At 41.5% G+C, this 25,505-nt stretch overlaps 1 protein-coding gene across 5 annotated transcripts in view; it reads left to right on the top strand.

Moving 5' to 3' along the window:
• NFATC1 (nuclear factor of activated T cells 1) overlaps positions 1–24,898 on the top strand; it is a 120,679-nt gene extending 95,781 nt beyond the window's left edge. For all 5 annotated transcript variants that reach the window (XM_068931600.1, XM_068931604.1, XM_068931601.1 and 2 more), the window contains one exon: positions 22,348–24,898. In XM_068931600.1, the coding sequence (XP_068787701.1) occupies positions 22,348–22,397 (50 nt within the window). In that variant the 3' untranslated portion in view covers positions 22,398–24,898. The remainder of the gene's footprint in view (positions 1–22,347) is intronic.
• Positions 24,899–25,505: the final 607 nt, after the last annotated feature.

Genomic DNA, 25,505 nt, shown 5'->3' on the forward strand with positions numbered 1-25,505 from the left:
TTGGAAAATGGAAACGGCTGGTAAAGATGGTATATCTTCATTATTAATTAGCCATTTTTTTCGGTCCTAACTGTAATAACTGTTTGCTCCACAACATTCCAATTTAAACTTAGACTAAGCTATTCGCTTTTACGTCAGCACATCTACATGAACTGGTCACAACTTCCCCTCAGCTTCTCCTCGTAGTAATACATCTGTGAGCTAGTAGTAGTGGTAAGCTGAAATGTGTTTCTCAGTCTAAAATAAGTGTGTGCGAAATTGTCATATAGAAAGAGGTTAGCAGAGAAAGTGGTCCTGATTTTTTTTTTCTAATTATTCACACACAATTATTATTGTTTGTATTCTTTCTTTTGAGAAATTGTGGTAAACTTTTCCCCAGCTCATTAACTGTTTAACCATTGCACAAGACTCTACAGAGTTGTCCCTCAGGTCACAGTACTAAAAGGCTTGTAGTGGTCCTCTCGAAGCTGCTAGAACTGATGTGACATAAATTCAGGTTTTGTAGAAAGATCTAATGCCTCTTAGCTCTGGCCAGAGATAGTTCACCCAAGCGCTGCACAAAGTCTCTTTGAAAGGCAGCTCTGGAAGAGCCACCAGCTATGGCGGTAGCTGCCTCTACTCTAGTCTCTTAATCCCTAGGTAACTTTGAATGCATTTTCAAGATTTTTTCCTTCTTTTTTAATTCCCCTCCACTTAAAGTGTATGTTAGGATGACTGGAGAACTCACAGTGAAAGAAAAAGAAGCAAAACTGAATATCTCATGCGCTTCAGGGAGAATATGCTTTTGTGTCAATGAACAAACAAGGCCGCAGTGGCTGCTTCAGAGCACTTTTCAGGAATTCACCACTGCTCCCAGAAATGCAGCCTGGACCTTTACAGGCCAGACAAGGATTACTTCAGTGTATTTAAACCGTAGAAACTGGAAACACTTTGTCACATCACCACTTGGTAGGAACCTGCAAAGCTCCATTGTTGTCATCAGTCAAACTGTGCCATTTTCTGCCCTATTCAGCACAGAGCCAGAATTATAGAGATAACAGTGAGTATCTCCTTTCCAGGAGGGTTAGACTTGCCTTCTTGCAATCCAAAATCCCAACTATTACCGAAAAACTTAAGAGTATTTTAACAATTACACTAAAGTCCTGAAGAGGAACTAGCAGTGCTGAAGTATAGGAATAAGGTTTGCTGGAAGGACGTGCTGATGTGAAAGCATCTGCTTGCATTATTTTAATAGATAGTTTACAAATTCAGAGGTAGGTGCAACCCTCAGCTGCTGCAGTTTGTGGTTTTTCTTTTTCTAACACTAAATGAGCAACCCCTTGAATTAGCGCGTACTTGCTGACAGAACAAGATCTGTGTGATGAGGCTCCAGAAGTTGCAGTCAAAGCAGGGCTCTGCCTGGGGCTGCTCAGGGACAAAGGTTCAGCACGGTTAAAGGATGGAGCGCTTTTACAAAAAATGCAAGCGATTGCACGCGTGTATATGTTTGTTCTGTTTGGAGCTCATGGTGAAAGAGTGGAAGCTTTTCTTATAATCCTGTACCATGGTTGGCACACATTTTAAAGGTTCAGGCTTAGAATATGGGCTGATACAGCTGATGTATACTACCTGGTGGTGTAGTTAGAAGAAAAGAAAGACTGGGCAAAAGAAAAGTGAAAGGAAGGCTACATATAATAATCCCATTAAAGAAAGATGAGCAGAGATGAAATTTGGAGAAAGAGGGGAAAGGGTGTATTTGTGTGTGAGAGAGAGAAGCTTGTCTGAAACTGAAATAGTACAACTGAATAATAGCCTAGGATTTGGCTGCCGTGAAAAAGCTTATCTAAATAATTCTCCACTTTTCCCAAAAATAATTTCAGTGTAGAGAAAAATGAGAGGAGATGATGAAATAAAAATGTGGTCATTAAACTTAAGATTAAATGAGACCTAAAGCAATAAAAGAGCTTCCTTGAATTTTTGCTGCCTGATACAATCTCAGGAGGATAAACATGAATCACCTTAGCCTTGGGCCTACTAAATTTACACAAGGGGGACTAATACTACGACAGTAGTGGTAAAGGTGTACATTTTAAAAGGACATGAAATGGCCTTTTTGATGTATATAAGAAGTGAGAGTATCTGTTGCTGCTCAAAATAGAAGTGACTACTATTTATTGGCATTGAGCTTCAGTTACACTACTGAACCCCATCTGGATAGGATGCAGTGGTGGCCTGGCTCCCCTGGAGCAGACAGGCCACAACCAGCCTCAGGGACACAAGTCCTGCCGGGAGTCCACGCTGTATCACCAGGCTTTCTAGGGAGCAGGAAAAGCACTTCTGCTCCTAATTTAAAAAAAAAAAAAAAAAGTTTGAAGTTGCCAGTGGATGGAGAGAGCTCCTGTAGGGAGCCCAAAGAAGTCTAATCTGGAAAAAAGGAAGGGTGGGGGTACTCTCTGAGTAAACACAGTAACATCAGCCTGTCCCACAGTATTGAGAAAATTTCAAGTCCATTTTAGGACTTTTTCTAAAATGTAACAGGGCATTCATTGAAATTTGGAGAAAAACATAACAGATTGTTTATTTATGTCTTCTCCAATTAGAAGTTATGCAGAAAAAGATAATACTGCTAGAAGGAGTAGGGATGATCAGCCTTTGACAAGGCAGAGGAAGAATTTATAAAGTTCTGTTTCAAGGTTATAAGATCGAGAAATAAAAGAGGACATCCCCTTACTTTGCAACTTTAGAAAGATGGTATTCAAATTACATTTAGGGCATGGTCCAAATGCCATGAAAATTTTTTCCATCAACTTCGATGTATGTCCTAAAACAGGATGTGTTAAATCAGAGGAAATAATAACAGAGTCACAAGTAAATTAACAGAAGATTCATGATACATTATGAATCACTGTATTAAAGAATCAGGTAGAGTTGGCTATTTAAATAAAGGTAGAGTAATAGCAAAAAGAAAAAAAAAAAAGGAACTAGAGAAAATTAGAACATCTGCTGAAGTTTCCAAAGCTATATTTAATTTTAGCTTGAGAAAAGTACCTGGACTGAATGGTGTCTCATCAAAAATTCGTGACTGCTTCCAGACCAAACTCACTCTCATACTTGAAAAAAGAGCAAAAATAAATGAAAACATTCATCTATTCATCTAAAAGAGAAAATTCTTCTCTACCATTCAGTTTAGCTGCGGGGAGTATCTTCATCTTAAACCCGAAAAGCAACAAAATGCAAACATCTTTGTATGATCCCAAGCTTTTTGTTACTGTTAAGATCTAGTACCTGTGGTCTGTGCCCTGCTGGCTGCTGTGTACAAGCTGCATCTTCTACCGCCACGAACTTTGCTGGACCAAGGCCTAACCTTGTATAGCAAGTGGCATGATTAGCTAGTAGTAGGGAAGACTTTACTGTTATAATGAATATTACGGATTCAAGCACTCAACACGGAGGAATATAAAATGGGAACAGACCTTTGATAGGACTGATCAGGGTTTTCTTTAAAGAAAACTACAAATGGATGAACCAGTTCTTTGGTTGTTAGATGAATATTCAGAAGATCTACACCTGAAATTTGAAACAGAAACTTATTATCTCCTACTTTAACATGAAGACGGTGCAGACAGGACCTGCCTATGTCCTTTCCTGTGAATTGTGACCTTAAAAACTTCTGGTCAGTCAGTAGACCTCAGCCAGCCATATAGCTGATGATTCAGTAGCTAAATCTGTGGTTTCTCTGATGAAATTTAGATTTCTGCAATAATCAGTGTAATTTCTCTGCTGCCAGTTAGGACCTTGTTTCAGGGAGGAGTTGGCAGATGCATGTGACTAACAGTAACCCTCCAAATAAAGCTGTATCATGCTTTCTGTTGTGGATGGTCCCATGAGCAATCTGGGCTACAGTCCCACTAGTCCCATTTTCTGAAATGTCAATATTCAGAACGTTATGTGAAAACAGTTATAAATATCAAATGTAAAATTTCATAGAGGGGAAGCACCGTTGCAGGAGAAAACTCCCAAACCTTGACACACTAAAATAATGATGAGAATTCTTTTAAAATGTCTATGTATGGATATTTCTCATAACACGGAAGAGACATCTCTGTTGTACATTGCTGCTGCAAAGTGAAAACCTTAAAGAGTGGGAAAACTTACGTTCAGTTATTCCTGATAGAGGTAATTAGAAGGATTCTGCACTTGTATAACTCAGCAGAGGTGCATCTAAATGTAGTGCAGCTGCACTGATTTCTGTTCCGAACCTAAACGAATGTATTTAAGAATGAATTTGCTAGCTGCTGGGATGGTTCTGCTAGCTACAGCCTTACTAGAGATTACTCCACTTTTAAGTCCAAGCAGAAGTTTTTGTGTATCTTTTTCTTTCCGTCTTCAGACTTGTATTCATATATGTATCTGTATCTCACATGCCAATGGAAATCAGGAAAGGAAATTAATTTGTATGAATGGACTTCATGAATTTCACAGCATACTAGTGATGAAACCCTGCTTTATGGAATGAGCAATAATAGGACTTTTCCAAAATATTTTAATCCTTGGCTCTGAGGAGTGGCATAAAATGAACCATTCTTTCCTATGTGTCTAAAGTCCAAGTTCTGCTACATGTAGCTATGTGATATTCTTTCCAGTCTCATGTCAGTAAATAATTGTAATAGTGCTCCTTAGTCTGTCTCTGACCTTCACTGTGCTTGCCTTTTCTTGAACAAAAGCTGAGAACCATGGCAGAGCGGTCTCTTTCTGTGGTCTAATCTAATCTAGTGTGAAGGGAAAGTTCGTTAATCCTACTCCCCAGTTCTGTAACAAGTTTACCATAAATGTACTACTCCATAAGTGTATGTATTATAGCACAGCCATAACAGTATTTAAAACTGGGCTAGGCAATACCTCATATTTTCTAACTTCTTGTACTTTTGTAGAAATACAAATTCACATACTTTTTATAGTCAAGACTGTTTTCTTGTAAAAAATTGTTTTTAATTGGTTTAGGTTTTATAATTTTAGTCTAGAAAGTTGTCTACACTGTCTAAACTTGGCCACTTTGTATAATTCTGTTTGATATTACCTGAACATGAACCAAAGATAATTCATGCTTTGAAGAACCTCTTTGGGGGATGGGAAGGACCAGGTACTTTAACATCATCTTGTTTTAACGATTAATAATGGACAGCTGAGCTGTGTATTCAAACTAAGCAAGTGAATAAAGGGTTTTTAGGGCTAGAGAAATGATTTAGAATTTAGAAAAAGAAAAACCACACTCCACTAAAAACACTAGGTGTGGTTTTTCACTGTTCTCTAGAAGCAGTCTTCTAGAATTGAATGGCACCAGCAAGCGTATGCATTAAAGCCAACACATTGAAGCAAACACCAGAAACGTCACTGTCCTCTTTGAGTCGTACGAATCAGAAGTAAGTCTGCTGAGGGCAGAGAAATGGCATATGCTGCAAAATGCAGGCAAGACGAAGAGAATAGATTCACCTGCATTTTTTCCTTATCAGCGCTAAAACATTTCAAATAATGTGTAGGTGGGAGTCAGCAAAACAGGATGTTTACTGGGGTGGTCTTGCAGTTACCTGCAGCAACAAGGCCTAGATTCAGTGAGTGATTCTTTCTTAGTGACCCACCAGACCAGTACGCTGTGCTTTTGTAGACTCACCTTGCCTTATCTGCCTCTGTTTTGGACTGGACTGGACTGGACTGGAGCAGTGGACTTGTCGCAAAGCCCATTGAAGTTGATAGAAATTCTTCTGTTGTCTTCTGTGCTCTTTGGAGTACTTCCATTCAGATAGAGATCTGGTCACTTAACAGTGTTTAAAAAAAAAAAATCATATTCATGAAAATCTCTAATACTAGAAGAATACTAGATGAAAATTTAGGGGCCCAAAAGTTGATGCTGGCAAAGTTATAGCTCCCAGAGCAACCATAAAAGATTTTATTACATTAATACGTAAAGGTTAACAGCACATAGAATAATCTGAAATACTATCTGTATTGTATGTGTAGTGTGACTGACTTGCAGAGGTTTTAAGAACTCTCGGTTAGCTCCTTCTGTTGCTGGTGGCGTGCTAGTGTTTAAAGGAATGATTGCATGCGTTACAGGTCCTAAGCCAAAAGAAGCTCAAGGAGCCCTCGCTCTCACACGTAGGAGAGTGGATATGTACATTTAGGGTGAAGGCACCGCTCCTGTTTCTGTCCCTATTTACACCAGGAGGAAGGAGGAATTTCTCTCCTCGAGTAAATGGAATTACTAAGCAGTTGCTTAACATCAATGTTTGGCAAATAATTTAAGATTGCTGCCCATGCCTTTGCCATGTTACTGTGGCCGAGAGCCACACATTTTCATCGACACGTCTTAGTACGGGTATATAAGGGTGCGCTGGTTTCTTTTGGGGGGGTTTCTTGAATAATACACTCATTCCTGTCAGTGACAACACCACGTCATAGATTCGCCATGGAAAATGGGATCATTTCAACAATTTTCCATTTTCTGGCCTGTTTTCTCTAAAGTAGGGGCCTTATGTACGCGCACACCAGCTTTCTATTGCGGCTCTCCATAGATAGCCATGACAAAGAGAAAGCGTGAAAGCTGCTCGCGCCGAGCATTCATCCTTGCTTATCGGGCCCTCGGAGACATTAGCTAATCGAGGCGTGATACTCCGTACAATAGGACAAGTGCTGTAAAGCCACCTCCGTTATCCCAGTGAACACGAAGACTTATCATTCCCATGGCCATTTTGCAGGATTTGTTTTGTTCTGACAACAACATCCCCAGCCTCCAGCACTATCAGCTGTAACAATGAATCTGATGTGTGTTATCAACTCCCTAATAACTGTCTTTTTTTTCCTTCTTCTTCTTTTTTCTTTCCCACCCCATTTGTGAGAATTTGTCCCCTGGAACTCTTCTCTATCAGGCCCCTGCAGCTGCTGTTATTTTAGATATGGCAGGAAGTAGGTACCGGAAAACAGCGAGAGCTCACAGCGCTCAGAAAAATCTAGAAATTCCTCTGATTTACCCAAGGCTCTGGCTCCAATCAAAGCCAGTTTAAAAAAAAAAAAAAAAAAAAGGCCCGAGCAGACAACTGTGTCTGGGCCGCGTATGTCAGAAACGAGCGTTTTAGCCATCACCTTCTGCAGGGTACTCCGGAGTTATTCGATACGGCTGTGTAAATCATGAAGTACTTGGCCGGGAGCTGAGTTCCCCTTGAGCGAGGCTGCCGAGGTGGAACTGACACGTGTGCAGTCCCGCGCCGGCAGCCCGCCGCTCGCCCGCGCCCCCGCCGGCCGAGAAAAGCCCCTCGCGGATCCCCGGGGCTGAGCGTTTCGCACAGCTCATCCATTTTGACGCTCTCGCCTCTTGTGTCCGGCGTACACATGAAGCGGATCGGTTTACGGGCTCGGCCAGCGCGCCCCTATAAATGCTTTTAACAGCGCTTAGAAAAATACGCCAGCCAAGGGGACTGATGGAAAGTCGCTAGAGCGTAAAAACTTACATCACTATTATTATTATTATTACTACTACTACTACTATTATTATTATAATTTTAAAGCTCAGATGGGATACTACTTAGTCTGCTAAGCAAAGACATTTTTAGCCGCTTTGAATACCTTCGCTTTTAATTGAGGCTAACTCTGGAAATGACTTCTAAAAGAAAAAAAGAAGAAATGAGGAAAGAAACACCTCAAACCTTTCAGTTCAGCAAGTGGTTTAGAGAAAAAAAAATAAGAGCACCCCCCCCACACACACACACATACACAGAAAAGATACTACCTTTAAAATGGGTTTTAATAAAGAAATCTTCCTCTTTGACACAGCAGATAAGGAGGAGGATGTCCGCCCCCAGACATCTTACACCATTAGCCATCTAGTTAACATCTGTAAATGTTTTAGGGAAAGAAATTACACTTTAAGACATTTCTTTTTTAATTACAGTCTCCAGATGAGATTTGTTAGAGCAGGGAAATGTATCCCATAGCGACTGATGTCAATAGCAAGCAGTCCCTAAAGCCAGCCAGGATTGGGAAAGCCATGCTGTTTGCTGCTCTTGGCACTGCTCCCTGCTTTCACAATGTCAAACTTAGAACCGCCTTTATATGCACTTTCCATTTTTTTTTCCACAGTAGCTGTTGCCAGCAAGCTGTAAACTACCGTATATCACTCAGATTTAAGAACCTAAACTTTAAAACAAATTAAACTCTTGTTGACATTGTAATAAAAATCAGAATCGAACTGAACAGCTCAGTAAAACTGCACTTCAATTATTTTATGGATTTAAGATTGTTTTCTAGGATTCCCAGACTCCCAATACAGTGAAGTTATTTCCTCTTGGCAGATTGCTGGAAAAAAAAAAATCATTGAATGGATAAAATTATGTGGCAGACACTAGGTTGAAGCCTAAAGGGAGGAAATGGTGTCTCCCCAGCACCTGTAAATATTTGCTCTGTCTTGACCAGAAGAGTCTTTGGTCCATACTTTGAAAAAAAAAAAAAAAAGGCAAGGTATTTATTTTGCGAGTTTTTAAGGAAAATAGAATTTTCATCTGTCAAAACCAGGTTCTTAACTAGGTGTTTATGCAGTTTTGAAAGAGAATGGCAAATACAGACCTGACCCACCCTTCAGAACGTTGTCCAAATGCAGGTAAATGCATGCAGTGCATTAATTCTCCCAATCTCTAGCCTCTACTTATCTTTCATCTCCCTGCTTAGCAGTTAATGTTGGGTATTCTTTGTATAATTCTTTTTTTTTTCCTATTCTGTAAAATGGAAACAGAGGTTTCCATCTGATTAAATGCCAGGTTTCCATTCTTTATAATGTTTCCTCTCAAAACAGTTTGGAATGAAAGTATTTCAGAAATGTGTGTAGACGGAAGCTACTGGAGATAGTCGTTTGCTACATGTAACAGTGTTTTACAAAAGGTGTGGTGCTCTAGAAAGGCCCTAGCGTGGAGCAAACAACAACCAGCTTGCTCAGTCTTTCATCAAAACCTTTGTTGCCGTTAACTTCTTCTCATTACATCAGTAAAACTTCCTTTTGTGTCGTAGGGCCCTAACCTGAAAAGTGTTGTGTTTGTAGAGAGGTAGGGGCAACCTGAGAGGGCTCAGCAGCTTGCTGGATCATGCTCATACCTCCTGTCACAAGGTTACTTCTGAAGAAAAGGCCAAATGTTACCCATGTGCCTGCCCACCGCTCAGTCCTTGAGCCCCCATGATCTCGCTGAACTCCCACTGGGGAGCAGGAAGCACTCTATCCCTCTGAGGACTGTGAAACGTGGATTTTCCACAGCTGCTGTGTAAGGCTCCTTGTGTTAAACTGCTGATCTGTCACCTGAACTGACTTAATAATTCTGATATAAGCAGTCATCATTCTTTTTCGTGGTGGCATTAATCACTTTTTTTAAAGCTAGTCTTGCATCACTTTTAAAGCTCTTCCACTCATTTTATTGCCTAAAGCATCTCTCAAAGTGCAGGCCAGATTCCTACTGAAGTTTTGATGTGCAGCTGAACCGTAACCCTGCCTATGGAAGTGCCTTGTCATTTCTCAGCTACCAAGACATGAGGTTTCTGGAGTCCAGGTACTCAGAAAGAGGCAGAAAAGAAGTTTGTCGCACATGGCAAGTGGCTGTTTAGAAAGTGTAATGCAAACACGCTGAATAAAGTTTCAGGTCCTTAAACGTGCTTGAAAAACGAATGTTCTACATCTGTGTTTCTCAAGTACCTCTTTCCTAGTTCTTTAGTGCCGGAAGTTGTGTGGCAGGTTTGCCAGTACTTCATTTTTGTGGCAGAATAAATTTCCTCTCTAGTGGACAGCATTGAGCTCAGCCTAGTTCTTGTGTCGAGCATTAAGCTGCGAAGGGGAAGATTTCTTCACTGGCAGCCGGTCTGTGATGCTCAGTGATTTTTCACAGCCATATCTGGTGTTGACATTGCTTTGTCAATCCAAACAAAGGAGCCACTGTGTAGGTTAACGCAGCATGTGGGAGAAGGGAGCAGAGAAAAAGATATTTTGCCATGTTTGCAGCTCTGCGGCACTGGGACCATATACAAATACGAGTATTCTTCCAGCTGCTCTACTCCGAGCCTGCTTGCTATAGGCAGTTTTAGCATCCAGGGAGTGTTGGAGTTCAGCAACTGTCTGGACCCTCTGCTTTTCACAGCTGCATCTTCTGCGCTGGTGAGAGCACCTACATAATACTGAGCTAGTGTTTTTCCAGCCATGGCTCAGACTAGGCTAGGGCTGCCTCTGATCTCACTCGTGTTGATATGTGTCTAGTGTAGCTCCCCTCAAAGCCATCTTTGGAGAAATCCTCCTGGCCCAACTGGAGAACGATGGATTTTTGTCAGGGAAAGGTTTTCACCTCGTGTAGTTAGTGTGGTATAAATTCAATGCAAGAGTAGCATTAAAACCCACCAGTGCTCTTCTCCAAAGAGCTGTGATAGACAGAATATGTGTTCCTCTGAGAAATGCAGCCTTCTTCACCAATTGATGCTATTGTGGTTAAAATAAAATCCTATGGAATTACATATAACTCATGTTATGGTGGGGGGCCACATCACCATGCCACAAACAAATTTATCACATGACTCTGCCTGTTTGGGGTTTTTTTGCAGGCTATTTGTAACCACCAATGTAAATTCCTAGAGTTAACCCCTAGTTCTGTGCCTGTCACTGAAAAGAAGCCAGCAAGTTCCCTGATGCAATGATTTTCCCCAGGCAGTGTGACGTTTCCAGCCTGCCTCTCAGCAGGCTCACAGGTGCATTTCTCTTCCTCATCAGACACATCCTTTTCTTAAAAGCCTTATCAGCCCCACCCAACCTTTCTCTCCCACAGAGAAAGTCATCTCATGGCCATCACTTTCCCTTCATGAGCACAAAGCTGTGAGTTAGGGGTTAGCAGACAGAGCTCAGCCTTCCCCACAGGCTACATGAGAATGTGGCACAGCACTGGTCACAAGGCATGGCACGCTTGCCCCCCAAAAGAAGCACGTGGGCACATCATGTATAAGTGGCAGCATCCCAGTCCAACCCCTGCCTGCGTTCCTCTTTGCTAAAAGGTAGGAATGATGACATTGATCTTTTCTATTAAGTGCTCGCTTTGAGGTTTACTGATGAAAAGGGCTATGAGGGAAAGAGGTTTTGATGGTGATGATTTTAGCAGGGCAAATACAGGGTAGGATCCACTTCAAAAAACCATCCTTGCTCAGAAACAGATCAGGTGCATCCTGTTAAGGCGTTTCAGTCTATCTCCATAATGCTTCAGGTCCTGAGGCCCAATGCTATTAAGTCCGTCAGACTCTGCTGCTGATTCAGTAGAAGCAGAGTGGGGTCTCTCACCCATTCTCTGCTGTGGAAAGAAAGGGGCGTTTGACGAACACTCGTGTGTCCCCGAGGTGCTTCTTTCTTCTTTCCATTTATTATTTCCTTGTGGTATTTGCTATGCCTAGCGGCACGTGAGCTAGTTTTTTACGAACAGGCGCATAAAGTGGCTCATTTTAGAGGGTTCCAGATGATCACTAGGGGCCACACTGTTATTACAGAAAGTCAATTAAAGAGCATACATGCACTTTCCATTGATTTGATTTAGAACTAACTAAAGCTTCAGTAATGTGCAATTACAAGAAACTTAACGACCCCTTTATATCGAATGCAACTTCTGTGGCACCTAATATACTTTGATGAATTGCTCATTATGTGCAACATTAGAAAAGCTTCTATAAAGTTTAATAATTGCATAATCAATACAAAAATTTAGTCTTATTTGGCTTTTTTTTAACTCCAAAATCTGTAAATCGTATAGATTATGGACCCTCTCTTGCTCCCCTCTTTCTTTCTGTACCCTCAGAATTTTTATTCTAAACCTAATCTGTTGCTTTTCCTGAACATGGAGAAAATCCTTCCTACTGAATCCTAGAAACAGAACCCAAACTTTTTCTTATCTTTACTATCTTCAGCTGTCTTTGTGGCGCAGAGGTAGGAGGTTTCTAGGTAAGTGCTATAAACCAGACTTAAATACCTTGCTCTGTGCACAATCTGTAAAACAGAAATACTAGAGATTATAAACTGACCCAGGCTTCCTGCTACCTTGAAAATGGTGAACTAGGTGCTATGAAGGTCAGCACTGGCATCACTCTTAAGAGAAAAGTAAAGAAGGTGCTGGCCTCAGCGTGGGATGAGTTTCGCTTTTTAAGAGATGGCAAAGAAAGTAGCAAGAAAGGGAAAATGGCCGAGTTCTGCTGTAGCCTTGAAGTGCATTCGTCACCATTGCTCTTTCCTTTCTTTCCCTCCTTTTCCCCTGAAAACTTAGGTTTCATAGGTAGAGCTGACCCTATACAGGATACCAGGATAAGATGCAGGAGGCTGGTGGCAGCTGCAGAGGGACCTTTCTTGTGCTCTGTTGCATGCATGCGAACGGGAGACTCCCCTCAGCGTCGTGCAAAGAAAGGCAGAGGAGGAGCAGCAGCCTCCTGCGCGGTGCTTCGCAGCCTCCACCGTGCTTGCTCCTCCTCTCCCGCTCACTACCTGTGAGCTGCGGTAGCTCCCATCTCTTCCGGTCAGCAGGTGGGCTGTCGCCTTGCTCTTGCATCAGTGAAATGCTTGGAGAGTCTTGTATTTCACGTCTTGCCCACTCTGCAACTGATTGCAAGTTGTGAGATACGGCAAACCTCATGGGATGGAGTCAGGAATGCGATATTAACGAGAAACAAAGGAAGTTTCTCTTTGTTAACGTTCAGGGGCTAATAAATACTACCAGAGAAGTCTGGAGGCTGAAAAACAGAGGCAAATACAGGGACCTCAGAATTGCTTTAATTTTGTTTCGATTTTGAATCCACTCTTGTCATGCTTCAGGGCATGATTCATGAGTTTGAAATACCAGGGGTCGACAGTACCGTTTTACTGTTCGGTGCTAAACTGGAAAGTAACACATCGTCAGTTAGGAGCAGTTCGTATTATTATGTTCTGTACGGTAGGGGCAGCTTTCTGTTGTCTCTAGCAAAACAGCACATGTTCTTCCTTCCTTATTCCTACCTCATTTCTACCCCGCAAAGCTTCCAGCAGCACCGACCTCTGGCTTTGGCAGCGTTAGGTAGCGTTTGCGTAGTTCTGCTGTTGTGTGGAAATTTTGTGTAAAGCGTAGAAATATGTCTATTTTGTTTCCCTTACAGATGCTCTTAGGAACGTAAACACATAATTTTGGTTAAAATGTGGTTTATTTGTCTGTCCCCCAGCCCTCCCCTCACGCTTGTGTGTGCGCATGTGTCAAATGTGGCTTGCATCATACTGGGACAAATCCTGCAGCCTTTGCTTAGACCAAATCCCCGCTGAACTGCAGGGGAGTTTTGCCCAAGTGAGGGCTAGTGAAATTGTCCTCTGTTGACTCTTTGATTGATTGTAAAAAAAAGAAAAAATTAATCTGTGTGAGCGCTGTTGTCCTCAGATTTGCAGTAAAAGCAAGCTAAGGTTTCGACCCCGCTGTGTGGTGAATCACTGGGGCTCTGTTGCTTTCTGTGTTGGTTTGCAGCAGCTGGAGATTTAGCCCCAAGTGTCTGCAGAAAAAGAAACTCAGAGCGTTCTCAGGGTTTCACGCGGGAGGGATAAAAAACCCAAACCCAGGAGTTCTTGTGTGACAGGATGGGACTCATTTAGAGCAGGCACCTAGTCAAGAGTCACAGTGCAATTGCTGTCATCCCACTGCAGTGAGGAACCCTCCCCTTAACCCTCCGCAAGCCACCCGCCGGGGGAGATTTTGCGTTATTTGGAGTTACTGAGCTAAATAAGGCAAAGGGTATAGCAGGTAGGAAACTTACTCCTTTTTGATGGCCATCATGTATAACAATACCATTCACCGTGCCAAGCCTCCACTCATATGGGAGGATCATGTTTTATTAAAACCTGCTCCTTGTTGTCACTCACTTGCTCCACTGTCCTATTCGCTGTCTCCAAAAATAGCATGCCCTGTGGTGGTGGCTTATTATGATTAAACAGATAAAAATAAGTTTAAGGTTTAAACACATCCAGGACACCTGAGGTAATACAAGATATGACTTCTTTATGGAACGTGTGAAGTTATATTTTCCATTGCTTCACAAGACTTGTTTTGTTTGCTTTTTAATTCAGTAAGGTTTAATATGATCTATAGTTTTGCGTTACATGCTGGCACCTCAGGAATTCATATCACTACTTTCTGATTTTTTTTTTCCTTATTCATAGCGTAGTACTAGCTTTGAAAACAGAATTCTCTAAGACTTTTTTTTCAGTGATGCAGTAATAATTTTGTGTTGCCTGTTTATAGTTTTTGTATGTCAGAGAGGACTGCTGTTTATTAATAGTGGGGAAGTAGGTGCCTGGATGAAAACTATAGGATTTTACTCCTGTGATACAGTTTATAGCAGGAGCTCCATTTGTTAACCGGCTGTCTATGGGCCTATATTTAGCCATTTTTTTCCTTTAAATAAGATCCATGCGTGGAGATAAGGGAAAACATTTTTTCCTTCTATGTTTCTACTTCCTCTGAATTCAGTTGTGACTTCAAGTTCCTCTTCAGAGATGCATTTCATCTGGAATAAGGGCGTATGAGAGCACAAGAGCCTGATGGAGCTCGATGTGACATTGCTAGTGGAAAAATCTGAGGGCAGTAATTGCAGACAGCGAAGTGAATGCCATCCTGTGAAGCGTTGCTACAAGGTGAAGTTAGCCTCAAACTCTTAGACGCCGAAGTTCTGTTTTAGTATCACTGCTCATATGTTAAATATGGGAAGTGTTAAATAGTGGCAGTGGGGTCAGTGCTATATAGAAATGGAGAGGAAAACAGAGTCGCTGCTCCAAGCTGCTTATAACCAGTGATCTACTGAAGACAATGGAAATTCAGCACTTCAGCAGCATCTGCTCTGGGTAGGGAAGTATGTGGAGAGATCCTTGACCTGGGAGGCACTCTGGTTATACCAGTGTAAGGCATGACCTGAGCTAATGAATTGTGTTGAAAGGCAAAATGAATCGGCAAAACTGAGACAGTTTTGACTGCAGGACGAGTGCTCTTCTCTGAAGATTGCTTAAATGCACCGTGTAGCTGTACAGTTTGATCAGTGCCAGGCCGTGGAGCTCAAACATGACAAGCATGTTGGTTTGATAGTTGCACCCCTTTAAAAGGTGAAGTACCTTCTCAGTACACAGCAAAATCCATGCATAATTTCACACAGTCTTTTCACACACGCAGACTGAAAGATGCAGCTGATGATTTATTTATATTTTCCATGATACGTATACCAGGCAAAGCAGATTGCTTTTGTACTGTCACAGTCAAAGTGCATTATAGCATCCGATCCTCCTGCTTCAGTTCTGTTCCACCCTGGAAACGATGGACTGTACAGTTCAGAGATCGACAAAAAAGTAATGAGCAGATGTTGCTTGCTGAGTTGTGAAAAAAGCTTAGTGTGAACCTGAAGGCATAGGTGTCCAGGGGCATGCTGTGTGGCTGTTCCTATCGATAAGGGAACTATAGACTGGCCCAAAGGACGAATGCCTTCATAGCACTGAACTGACACCATCTCAGTGTACATACAAACATGAAGACGTACATGTCCAGCGAGTGAATCAGAAGGCACTGGCTCTGCAGAAGGGCTTTCAGTGCCGTCTTGCTTTAACTGTGTCATGCTCCTTAAAAAAGATTGACATAGAGAACAGTAAAACTCTGCTGATCGATATAAGCCCTCAAGCATTTCCTCTGTAAACCTCCATTAGACTTCCTCTTAGAATTACCTCACAGCTTTTCAGTGACTCTTGCGCAGCATTACCGGTGTGGGCAGGAAGGCAGATGCATGGATGGTGGTGCAGATGGCTTAAAGCAGGACCTGTGACTTAGTATGTACGCTTCTGTACAGTGCCGTAATACTTTGGGAGCACAGAGAATCCAGTTGTGTCTTAACATAGGACAGTATTGATAATATCAGTCTGTGCCTCCTTTTGTGAGAAAACGCACAAAAGACCCCAGAAACTCCATTTAGTTTCTCATATCACAGCGCAGTCACTTATTTATATAGTGTACTCGTACAGGTGGTTTCACTGAAAAATTGCTTCTTGACCATCGCGAAAAAACACTCAAGTACTCTACTTATTTATTTATTTACTTACTTTATTTTGATTGCAAGTGAGGTTTGCAATCCAAAAGGAATATGACAATAAATATAAACCACAACTCCGATGCTCATTCTATTATACAAACCTCTCTGGGCCAGTGCTGAAGTAGCTTGAAGTCAATGGAAAGACAGCCAGTGACTTCCGGGGCCTTTGGGGTGTGATGTGAGAAGAGACTGCAGCTTAAAGTGGCCAGAAACTGCAACGCTCATCTGAAAAGGAGGGAGAGCTAATGGGTGAAACTCAAAGATGTGTATTAGTGTCAGACTCTCCCTCATCCATAAACCTTTTTCAAGATTAATTAAAAGGTGAGCTGTTTTTTCATGTTAATAGCTTCTGTGAGAACACCATAGTTAACACAGTGCCTGCTTCTTGTCTAAAAGGGCTAAATCTGCCTGCCAGAACGAGAGCTGTAGGAAGCTCTGACTGGACCAGAAACAGCACTTTCAGGCCAGAGCCGGGAGAGGCTAGTCCCGTGGCATTTTCCTCCCAAACGCGAGAGAGGAACACTCTCTGCTTGCTCCTTCATAGCTGACTCCTTCAGTGACGTTTTGGCAGTAGATGTTTCCATGCAGGACTATTTCTCCTGTCACGGTGCAGAAGCTCGAGAGTGCAGGCAGAGGGGTGCTAATGAAGTTAACAAAGATGAGGCTACGTTTCAAAGTGCCGTATTTCGCTCCCAGAACAGTAGACACAGCTCCTCACAACTGTGTTTTTGATCACAGCTCTCGATGTGCCTACCATTTTAGATTCTCTGGAACATTTGCCTTTAGTAGTGCAAGGTTAAAATATTGCAGTCACCGCGGGTCTCATCTTCACATACCAACGAACTCGCCAGTTACGGAAGTCCTCCACATTTGCCTTTTTCCTACTTCTTACATCTCTGACCTTATAACTTCTTAGATTTGAGTGGGATCAGTATCTGAGCTGAACTGCAGAACTTTGTCCCAAAAGAAGAGCTATGTTATTAAAACAGGAGGCCATAATGTTATCACTATGCAAATTAGTAGTCAAAAATACGAAAAGCAGAAGTCAGCAGAAATTTAAGCTTTCAACAGTTAATAGAATCCATATGTAGCCCCCAGATTTTAAAAATACTCCATTTCCTATGAAGCTTGCATCCATATATGGAGTCCGCATTTGTTTAAATGTATCCAGTTGTCCTGTTTCAAGCAGGAACTCACACTGTTGCATCAGTAACGCATTGATTTTGCTAATTAGTAAAACAAAAATTTCCATTGCAAGGGCATTTTAAAGCAAAGTGAAATACAAGAAGAAAAAACTCCTTATTAAACTAAAATGTGGTGTAACAGCTCACCACATCCTGCTACCGTGGCATCTGCTGTTTAGCAAAGGAAAGGTTCCTCTTTCAGACGCCTTGACAGGTAGAGAGGTCATGTGTTACCTGCATTTCTCAGCATTATTATTTTTTTGACTTTATGTCAGTGGAAAAGCTGAACATGACAATGGAAAGTATCAGTTGAAGGAAGGCACTGTGGGGAACTGTAGGTGTTAGCTATAAAAGCAACAATGGCCTCACTCCCCGAAGCCAACCAAAAAACAGTGAAAAAAATCTGATGACAGAAGTGCTGTAAATCATTGTACTCAGCTGTTTGATCTGATAGGGATGAACCTGTTGCTTTAAGGGAAGTGTTATGCTAATATATGCACTGAAAATTAAACATTTTGCAATACTCTTCCAGATCTGCTGCTAAGCTGTATTTGGGACCTCCAGCAAGTCAAGTAATTCTCTCACTCTCGTCTGTCCTGTCTATAAAATGATTCTTTTGGAGTACTAAGGTTATGTTGTTTAAAAGATGAGCGCAAACCCTTTGCAACCTTTCTCTCAAAAATGTTACACCCATTCAAAATCCAACTACTCCTGGAATGTTACTACAACTTTGAATGGATGCGTATCCAAGCAGCAGCTGAATCAAAGACCAGCATTTGCTTTAGAAATGAAATTGAAACCCAGGCCAAAATACCGCTTGTACTGAATACTGCTGTTCTGTATAACACACGCAATACAGTAACAGATTTGTAAGCCAAAACCGGAGCATTCATGACAGCAACCGGCTGACTCTCCTCAGTTATAGAATAAGTATTTTGTTAGAAAGGTGGGAACTAAGAGAAAAAATCAATTACTTTGTCTGTAGCAGCAGTATCTTGGACCTCTCTGAGCAACTGTCCGGTGGATCTACAGTCTGCGCAGAGCCATGAAGCTACCAAGTGGAAGGGGTGTGAAGGATGGCAAAGGAGATGGTGAACGAGGAACCATCAACTCTTCCACCCAATGCAAGAATGAAATTATCAAGAAACAAATTTAAAAGAAAAGGAAGCACCTTTTCACCCAACACATCCTTAAACCCTGGTACCTATTGCTGCAGGAAACCTCGAAGGCCAGCACAGGTTCAGAAAGGCGTTAGACAACTTTGTGGAAAAAACTTCATCAAAATTCACTAAAAACAAAGATGCAGACCTCCCATGGCTCATGAAGCCCTCCACCAGTCAGAAGTTATGAGTGTACTGGAGAAAGCAGCGCTGGAGGGGTGCCCTATTTTTATGTTCTTTCCCAAAGAGTTGGCTACTGGCTGTTGTGAGAGATGTGACCCTGGCACAGGCAGACGTACAGGATGCTTCAGCAGAGCCACAATTGAATAATAGCTTTTTTGATTTATTGGCAGGAAGGATGATTTGGGGTCAGTCCTAAACAAAAGTATTTTATGTTTTCATGCCTCCCAAAAAACAGTTTGAGGTCAAACGAACCGTTTCGTTTGATCCAAAATGAAACACTTCCTTTAACAAGCAACAAAAATCTTAATGTGTTTTAGAGGCTGGGGGTACTATTGCCCCTTATCTTAAAAGGATTTGAAAGAAAAAACAAAGGTTGATGTTAAAAGCCTTTCTTTCTCTAAGCCAAAACTATTTGAGAAATGTCATCCATATTTCCGTGTCTGACCCAAAACTGAACTTTTCCAACCAACAGGTTTCCCTTCCAAATCCGTTTCTCAGAGCTGAAGGAAGAGCGGGGGGTCCTCATGGGAGTGCTAGAGCTGCGTAGCTGGAGGAGGCCGGCGGGGGGGTCTTTTTAGCTGGCCACTGCAGGCATCAGGCGGCGCCCTTCACTTTGGCCCTGGTCTGCGCGAGTCCGCTGAGTGATTTGGCTGTGTCCCCCCACCACAGGGTATTCCCTTGCAGGCTCAGGTGCTCCAGTGGGCCGCAAGGGAAAGCCCGCGCGCAGCACACTTCCCCTTTCATCTCCTCACACAGATGCTGCTTTTGAGCTCACGCCGTGTTTGTAGGCAATATTGGCTGCTACGCGAGATGACATACTGTTTCGCTTTGGGCCTTTTGCTTGTACCCCATCCCTTTTTGTGATTTTTTTTTCCACTGCGCTATTGGGACATTTTGTGCCCTCAGCATAGCGGCAGATGAAGGGGGGACAGATGAAGGTGAAGAAAAGAGGCCCACAGATGAGACTGGAGGACCTGTCTCTGAGCCTCACTGCCCGCTGAGATGCTGAACATCCTCTTGGCTATTTTGGCCCCGTTTGTTTGCGAGATCTGGAGGCAGTGGGTGCGCTGTAAGGGAGTTCTGGTTATCTCCTGCGTATACACTGACGTTGAGTAGTGACTGATGCTAAATATCTGTTCAATGTTATGTGAGGACACTGGACCTATCTGCATCCATCAAGATCGCAGAAGTCCATCTGTGTTGAGAAAGTAACATACGATAAAGATGAACAAAATAGCTGAAGGTCGAATCCTTATCCCGGTGCGGTCAATAACACGATTACGAGTAATTTCAGTAGGACATAGATTGGGTGTTTTTACTGTTGAGCCTCCTTGCGGAGGGCTGGGAGCGAGCGTTCCCAAAGGACCGCGGGGATCCCATGGGCTGTGGCCAGGCAGGTGGGCTCCCAGCTGAAATGAAAAGGCAGGTCATCGCTAGGGGTAAGTAAGGTTGCCGTTAGCGCTTGAATGATGAAGGATTCTTCTGATTCATTACCTAATGCGGCTGAAAAAGGCAGTCTCTGAGTGCCTAAGCCATTCCTGAGGATGGATTTGGGGCCTTTTAAAAAAATACTTCCACCAAGTGCTTTAGTAGGGAGAGGTTTAGGCTGAGGGAGGAGGGAATATTACTTTTGAAAGTTTTACTGAACAAATCGAGAATAGAGTACTACAGATGTGCCATAGCGTTAGCCTGAGATTCAAGATAGCAGAGTGCTAAACCTGACTAAGATGGGGAGCTCCCCGGCTTTTCTACCTCCCTGTCCTCATCTGTGAAATACTGGTGATATTTATATTCCTGTTTACGGAGGTGCTGTGAAGACTCATTATTTAATGCTTCTAAATAATACGTGTACAAAGACTAATGAATGCTATCTTTACTTTATTTGGTGTAACGGAAACCTACAGGGAAGGTTAACAAAAGTGTAACCCTAACCCATATGAGGATTTGTTTTTATTGCCACACTCAACACAGAGATATCACTGCATACCCAGTGTTGCTTTGAGACGTTTATCTTAGAAACTATCTTTACAAAAGCATCATGGAAAAATCATCCCACAGAAGAAAAAAAAAAAAGTGTATTGTTTGCATTCAAGGTAGAGATTCAGTTCAGAAAACTGTCCAAAGTCTTGTAGCATGTAAATGGGGTAGCGTTTATTGCCATGTTAGTATGTATGCAGGGTATTCTTTGTCACAGAGCAGGGCTTGCTGTTTACATTTGTTTCCACTGTTTTGTAATATTAAAGATAATTTCTCCAACACTCTCGAGAGAAAGAACTGCTTTGTCTTCACATCTCATTTCCATACTGCTCTTAGTTTGCTGCCATAAATGGGTAATTACAAATACAAATGATATTTCCTTGCTGAAGTAAGGGCATGCATATCCATGGGTATAAGTGGTTTCAGTGGCCAGGACCTATGACACAAATCCTGACTGATTCATGTGCTGCAATTACAAAACGGGCAAAAGGTCTGCAGAAAAGAAACAAACAAACAAAAAAAACCCAACAACTAACTGCTTCAGGAAGCTGGTTTTTAGACAAGCTTGGCCTTTTCCAGTAAACACGTGGAGTTATCTGCATGGCTGTGAACAGCAGCCCACGAGCAAAGGAAGACTCAGGCTTTTCCATGGCAGTTCCATGACGTGGGCATGTGTTTCCCACTCCCAGTACTGCTAGGGAAATTCAGAAGCAGTGATAGCCTTCCTGATGGCATTTTGTCTATCTTCATGTAAATCAGGTGATGGCAGTCACGGCAGGGAGGTGGGGTGGAAATAAAAGGGATGTTGTGTAGTTCACTGTAGATGGCCTTTGCCAGGTTCAGTCATTTCCTGTCCATCTGCCAAAAATCACAAGCTGATAAATGGACATAATTTGAGTGTGGGAAACTCTATTGCTTGATGATCTGCAGGGGAGGGGGAAAAGAATGAAAGAAGAATCATGAAGAAAGAAAACAACACTTTATCAGTGGAGATGCAGTCTGACTGGCTGATGCTGAGATAACGGACCTTGTTTATTCCTTTCTTCAACTCTTGCCAAGGGTTTTAACTTGTCCATCCCCTCCCTCTGTCTTTATTGGTAAGAGCAAAGGCTGCACGTCCATGTATGTTGGTCAACATGAAGGGCGTATACATTTGTGCACGTTACCAGCTACCAGGAACAGGCAAGCACACGGCAGTTTTGTTTGTTTGTTTGTTTTTTTGAATCATCCCACAGTGGAAAAAATCAGCACGTGAAGTCCTATTCTATCTAGGCACTGCAGCTTCAAATACCCTGTTAAGCACCTGGCAGCTCGGTGCCATTAGCATGTACCATGGCTAACATACTTTCCAAATGGCTCTTTTTCTGGAACGGGTAGTTTATTCAAAGACTCCCTGTGGTTCTTGACTTGAAGTTTCAGGGCCAGTTCTAGAGCAAATGAAATCTTTTATCGGTAACTGATTAAAATGTTAAATATGTTTGATGCAATGAAGGATCCAGGATGCTGCTGTTCTTGTTTGGTTTTACACGGTATTTAGCATGTTAATAACCTCGGTTAATGCTGCTGTTTTGCACTGTGGCCAGCCTTTACTAGCTCTTTAGTGATGTTATGCTTGATGTTCAGAATCATGCTGAAACTGTGAAGGAGCAGATGCAAGTTTTGGGGGGCTGGTTACTGAAAAGACAGGCCTGCAGCAGTGTGATTCTAATCAAGTCTTTTTTTCTTGTGTTCTCTCTTTGCAGTAAATGAAATTATAAGGAACGACCTTTCCAGTACCAATGTCCATTCATAGCTTGCAATACTGGCCTAGTATGAAATCCACACTTTTGACTTAGCTGACCTGTCAGCTAGAGCACAGAGATACCGAATAAACTGAAGACATTATCTGGTACCACTCTGATCTTCCACCTTACTGAATGTTAAGAACTGAGGATTTACCTCTTGCTCACAAAGAAGTGGTTCTTCAACTTCAGCTGATGAAATACCTTCTTTAAAGAAAATCATCTCAAGAGAAAAAAAAAAAAAGGAGGGATAAAACTCCAAGCTGGCGCATTTCATGGGACAAAACTAGGAAACGCGGCAAAATCTGATTGCTTCTTCCCAGTGCTGATCTTTTGGGCATGGCACCGCTGGAATACAGCCCTGGAAGTGCCTTATTTTACCAGGTTGTGGCATCAGGGCATTTTTAATAAGCTTTGAATTTGCTGTCATTAAAAGTGCTGGTAGGTGCAGAAGCGATAGAGCTTACATTCTGGAGAGTGATATTTGAAAAAAAAAAAACCCATAAGACTGTGTAGCAAAGTGGGGAGAGAAATCCCTACTCCAGTAAGATGTGTTTATGAATTCCAGAATTTCTTCAGCTTTTCCTCTGCTGTAATGTACAGCTTGTTGCCTTATTCTCAGTGCATTTCAAAAGCCTCTTGATTTGTCATCATCTCAGCTCTTTCTTTTTCATATTGTCTTTATTATGTGCTAATGAATCATAGGATTGTTAGTAGTAGCATGTTAAGATTTTGATTTTAATCTGGCTTCAGTCATAGCACAAGTGAGTTGAATAGCACAAAATAAAAAAGGTTGATGGACAAAAAAATTGAAATCTATCTATTACATGATAGATGAATGTGTATGCATGTACATACATACTAGTATATATGCATATATTTATATATGACAAATAATATAGATGATTGCCTAGTGAGGGCACTGAATTTAGCAATAATTTCCATTTCTGAGAATGCATTTCAGATCCACAAAAAATATTTCAGCTACTTCTTTTGAGGGTTTGTTGCACCTAAAGCAGGTATGCGTTTTCTTTCCTCATGCAGTTAAGCAAGCACTTTAGATAGGCAAGAAGGATGCATACAAGATACATGTTATTTACCAAATGGCAAAATATGAATTAAAGTAACTGTAAATACCATTATGGAAGAGTGTAAAATATTTGTTCAATTATAATATTATTATTCCGCAGAAGCCTTATAACTCTCTGCTACATGTATGAAAAAGGATATTACCAAAAAACCACAAAGGTTTAATATGCAGCGCTGTATAGTGTGTTTTCAGATTAGCTGATGTTTCTGGAGCTACAGATAGGCATGTAGTGTAGCCTTTAACATTGTATTTTTTACAATCAACCGCTTACTATATAACTAGCAACAACCTATTATTTCATATAACCAAAAAATAAAAAATAAAATAAAATAGCATGACTTAAATTAAAAATGTTTAACATTAATATTGTGCCTTAGGAATCTATGCCCCCTCCTGGAAATACACCTGAACTGCACCTCCATGTTGAGGTAACTCATTAACCGTAATGCAACGATGATTGAACAGGTTTCACGAAAAAGTGAAATCCACCTAAACGTTTTAAAACATTATTCTGTATAATTATGTCTTACTTTCTTTTAAGAAAAGCCATATTTGTCACATTTGCACATTACTGTGAAGACATGAGAATATAATATGGCTATATGTACATAATATGCTGTTATCAGTCCTAGTAATAGTCTGTTGTTCCTCACCTGTTTAACCCCAGTTATTTACCCTGTATTTAGCATTGTAGGAGTTGCATGAAACATTTCTTATAGACTGCCATATGAAAAGTAAAAAGCTTGACAGATGTCAGCTTGACTTGTAGCTAGAAAATAGATCCAATAAAGCAAAATGTTTTGCTGGAAGCTAGTCTTAGAGTGGTTCATTTTATGTTATCTTGACAAATCTTCCTTTGTCGTATAAAATAAGCATTCTTACATTATATACATATATATAAATATATATCTCCATCTCTTCTATTTGAAGCTGTTTGCATCCTGCTGCATCCTGCTAATATAACCATCTTAGTATGGAAGTAAAAGTCTCCTGTCAACAGACTCTTCTTTATTTCCCCCTGCATTTAAAGACATCGCTGCCAAGGAGAGAAAATGATTTATGATAAAATTCTCAGATTTTATTCTCTTGGTATTTCAGAAATGTCAATAAAGTGTGAGTGGAGGAATCTCTGGTTATGCCAAAGCATTTTTTATTCATAGACATAAATACCTGGGGTGAGGCTTTTACAGCATAGGACAGCACACACACACAGACGCACCCTCCACCGTATTTGCATTTCAGCAATAATTTTAGCAAGGTTTTCAACTGTACGGTTTGGATATGTTGCACCTCCTTTGTCCTTATTTTTATTTTCATCTTTAAGCTATTTTGAAAAACAAACTGTTACTTTTAAGCCTGGATAATGGAAGATTATGCATCTCTTGTATATGTATTCATAAAATAAAAATGAAAGCAGAAATATTTCCCGTATGAGACTGCTATCTTGTTTTTGTACGCGTGTTATAGTTGTTCCTCTCAGTTTATGAAAATGGTTTTCATCAACCCTTTTTGAGAACAAAACAAAACCCAAAAGCCACAATGCTCTGAACTTCGTACTTAAAACATATGGGTAGTTTTAAAAAGACTTTTGCCGTGGATCTTTCTTGCTGTTAGAAAGAGTCCTCTGGATGAATTTTAAATGGTAAAGTGAACTACCTTACTAACGGTTCAACAAAGTACTTGCATCTACTTGGAAAAAAAAGTCTTTTGTTCTCCCTTGAACTACTTCCGAAGTGGGAAGGGCCCTAGCGCCTTAGGGTCGCTAAGGGCAGGCTTTGGATGCGTTGTCTTCCATGCAGGATGCGGGAGAGACGTTTCGGTTAGGCTGGAGGCTCTCATACACCTGCGAAAGGAGGGCTGCCCACAGATTGGTGGAAGAGGATGACTTGCCAGGAGATGCGTATGATCTGTAGGATGGCACCTCCTCTGGATTTTTTCCACCCTTGAAGGAAAAGGGGTAACAGGAGGGTGTCAGCTTAGCTAGACTCCTGATTTTTCTAATCACCTGGTGACGTGTTGCATTTGTATG

Source organism: Struthio camelus, chromosome 2 (genome assembly GCF_040807025.1).
Source record: "Struthio camelus isolate bStrCam1 chromosome 2, bStrCam1.hap1, whole genome shotgun sequence".
NCBI classification, from domain to species: Eukaryota; Metazoa; Chordata; class Aves; order Struthioniformes; family Struthionidae; genus Struthio; species Struthio camelus.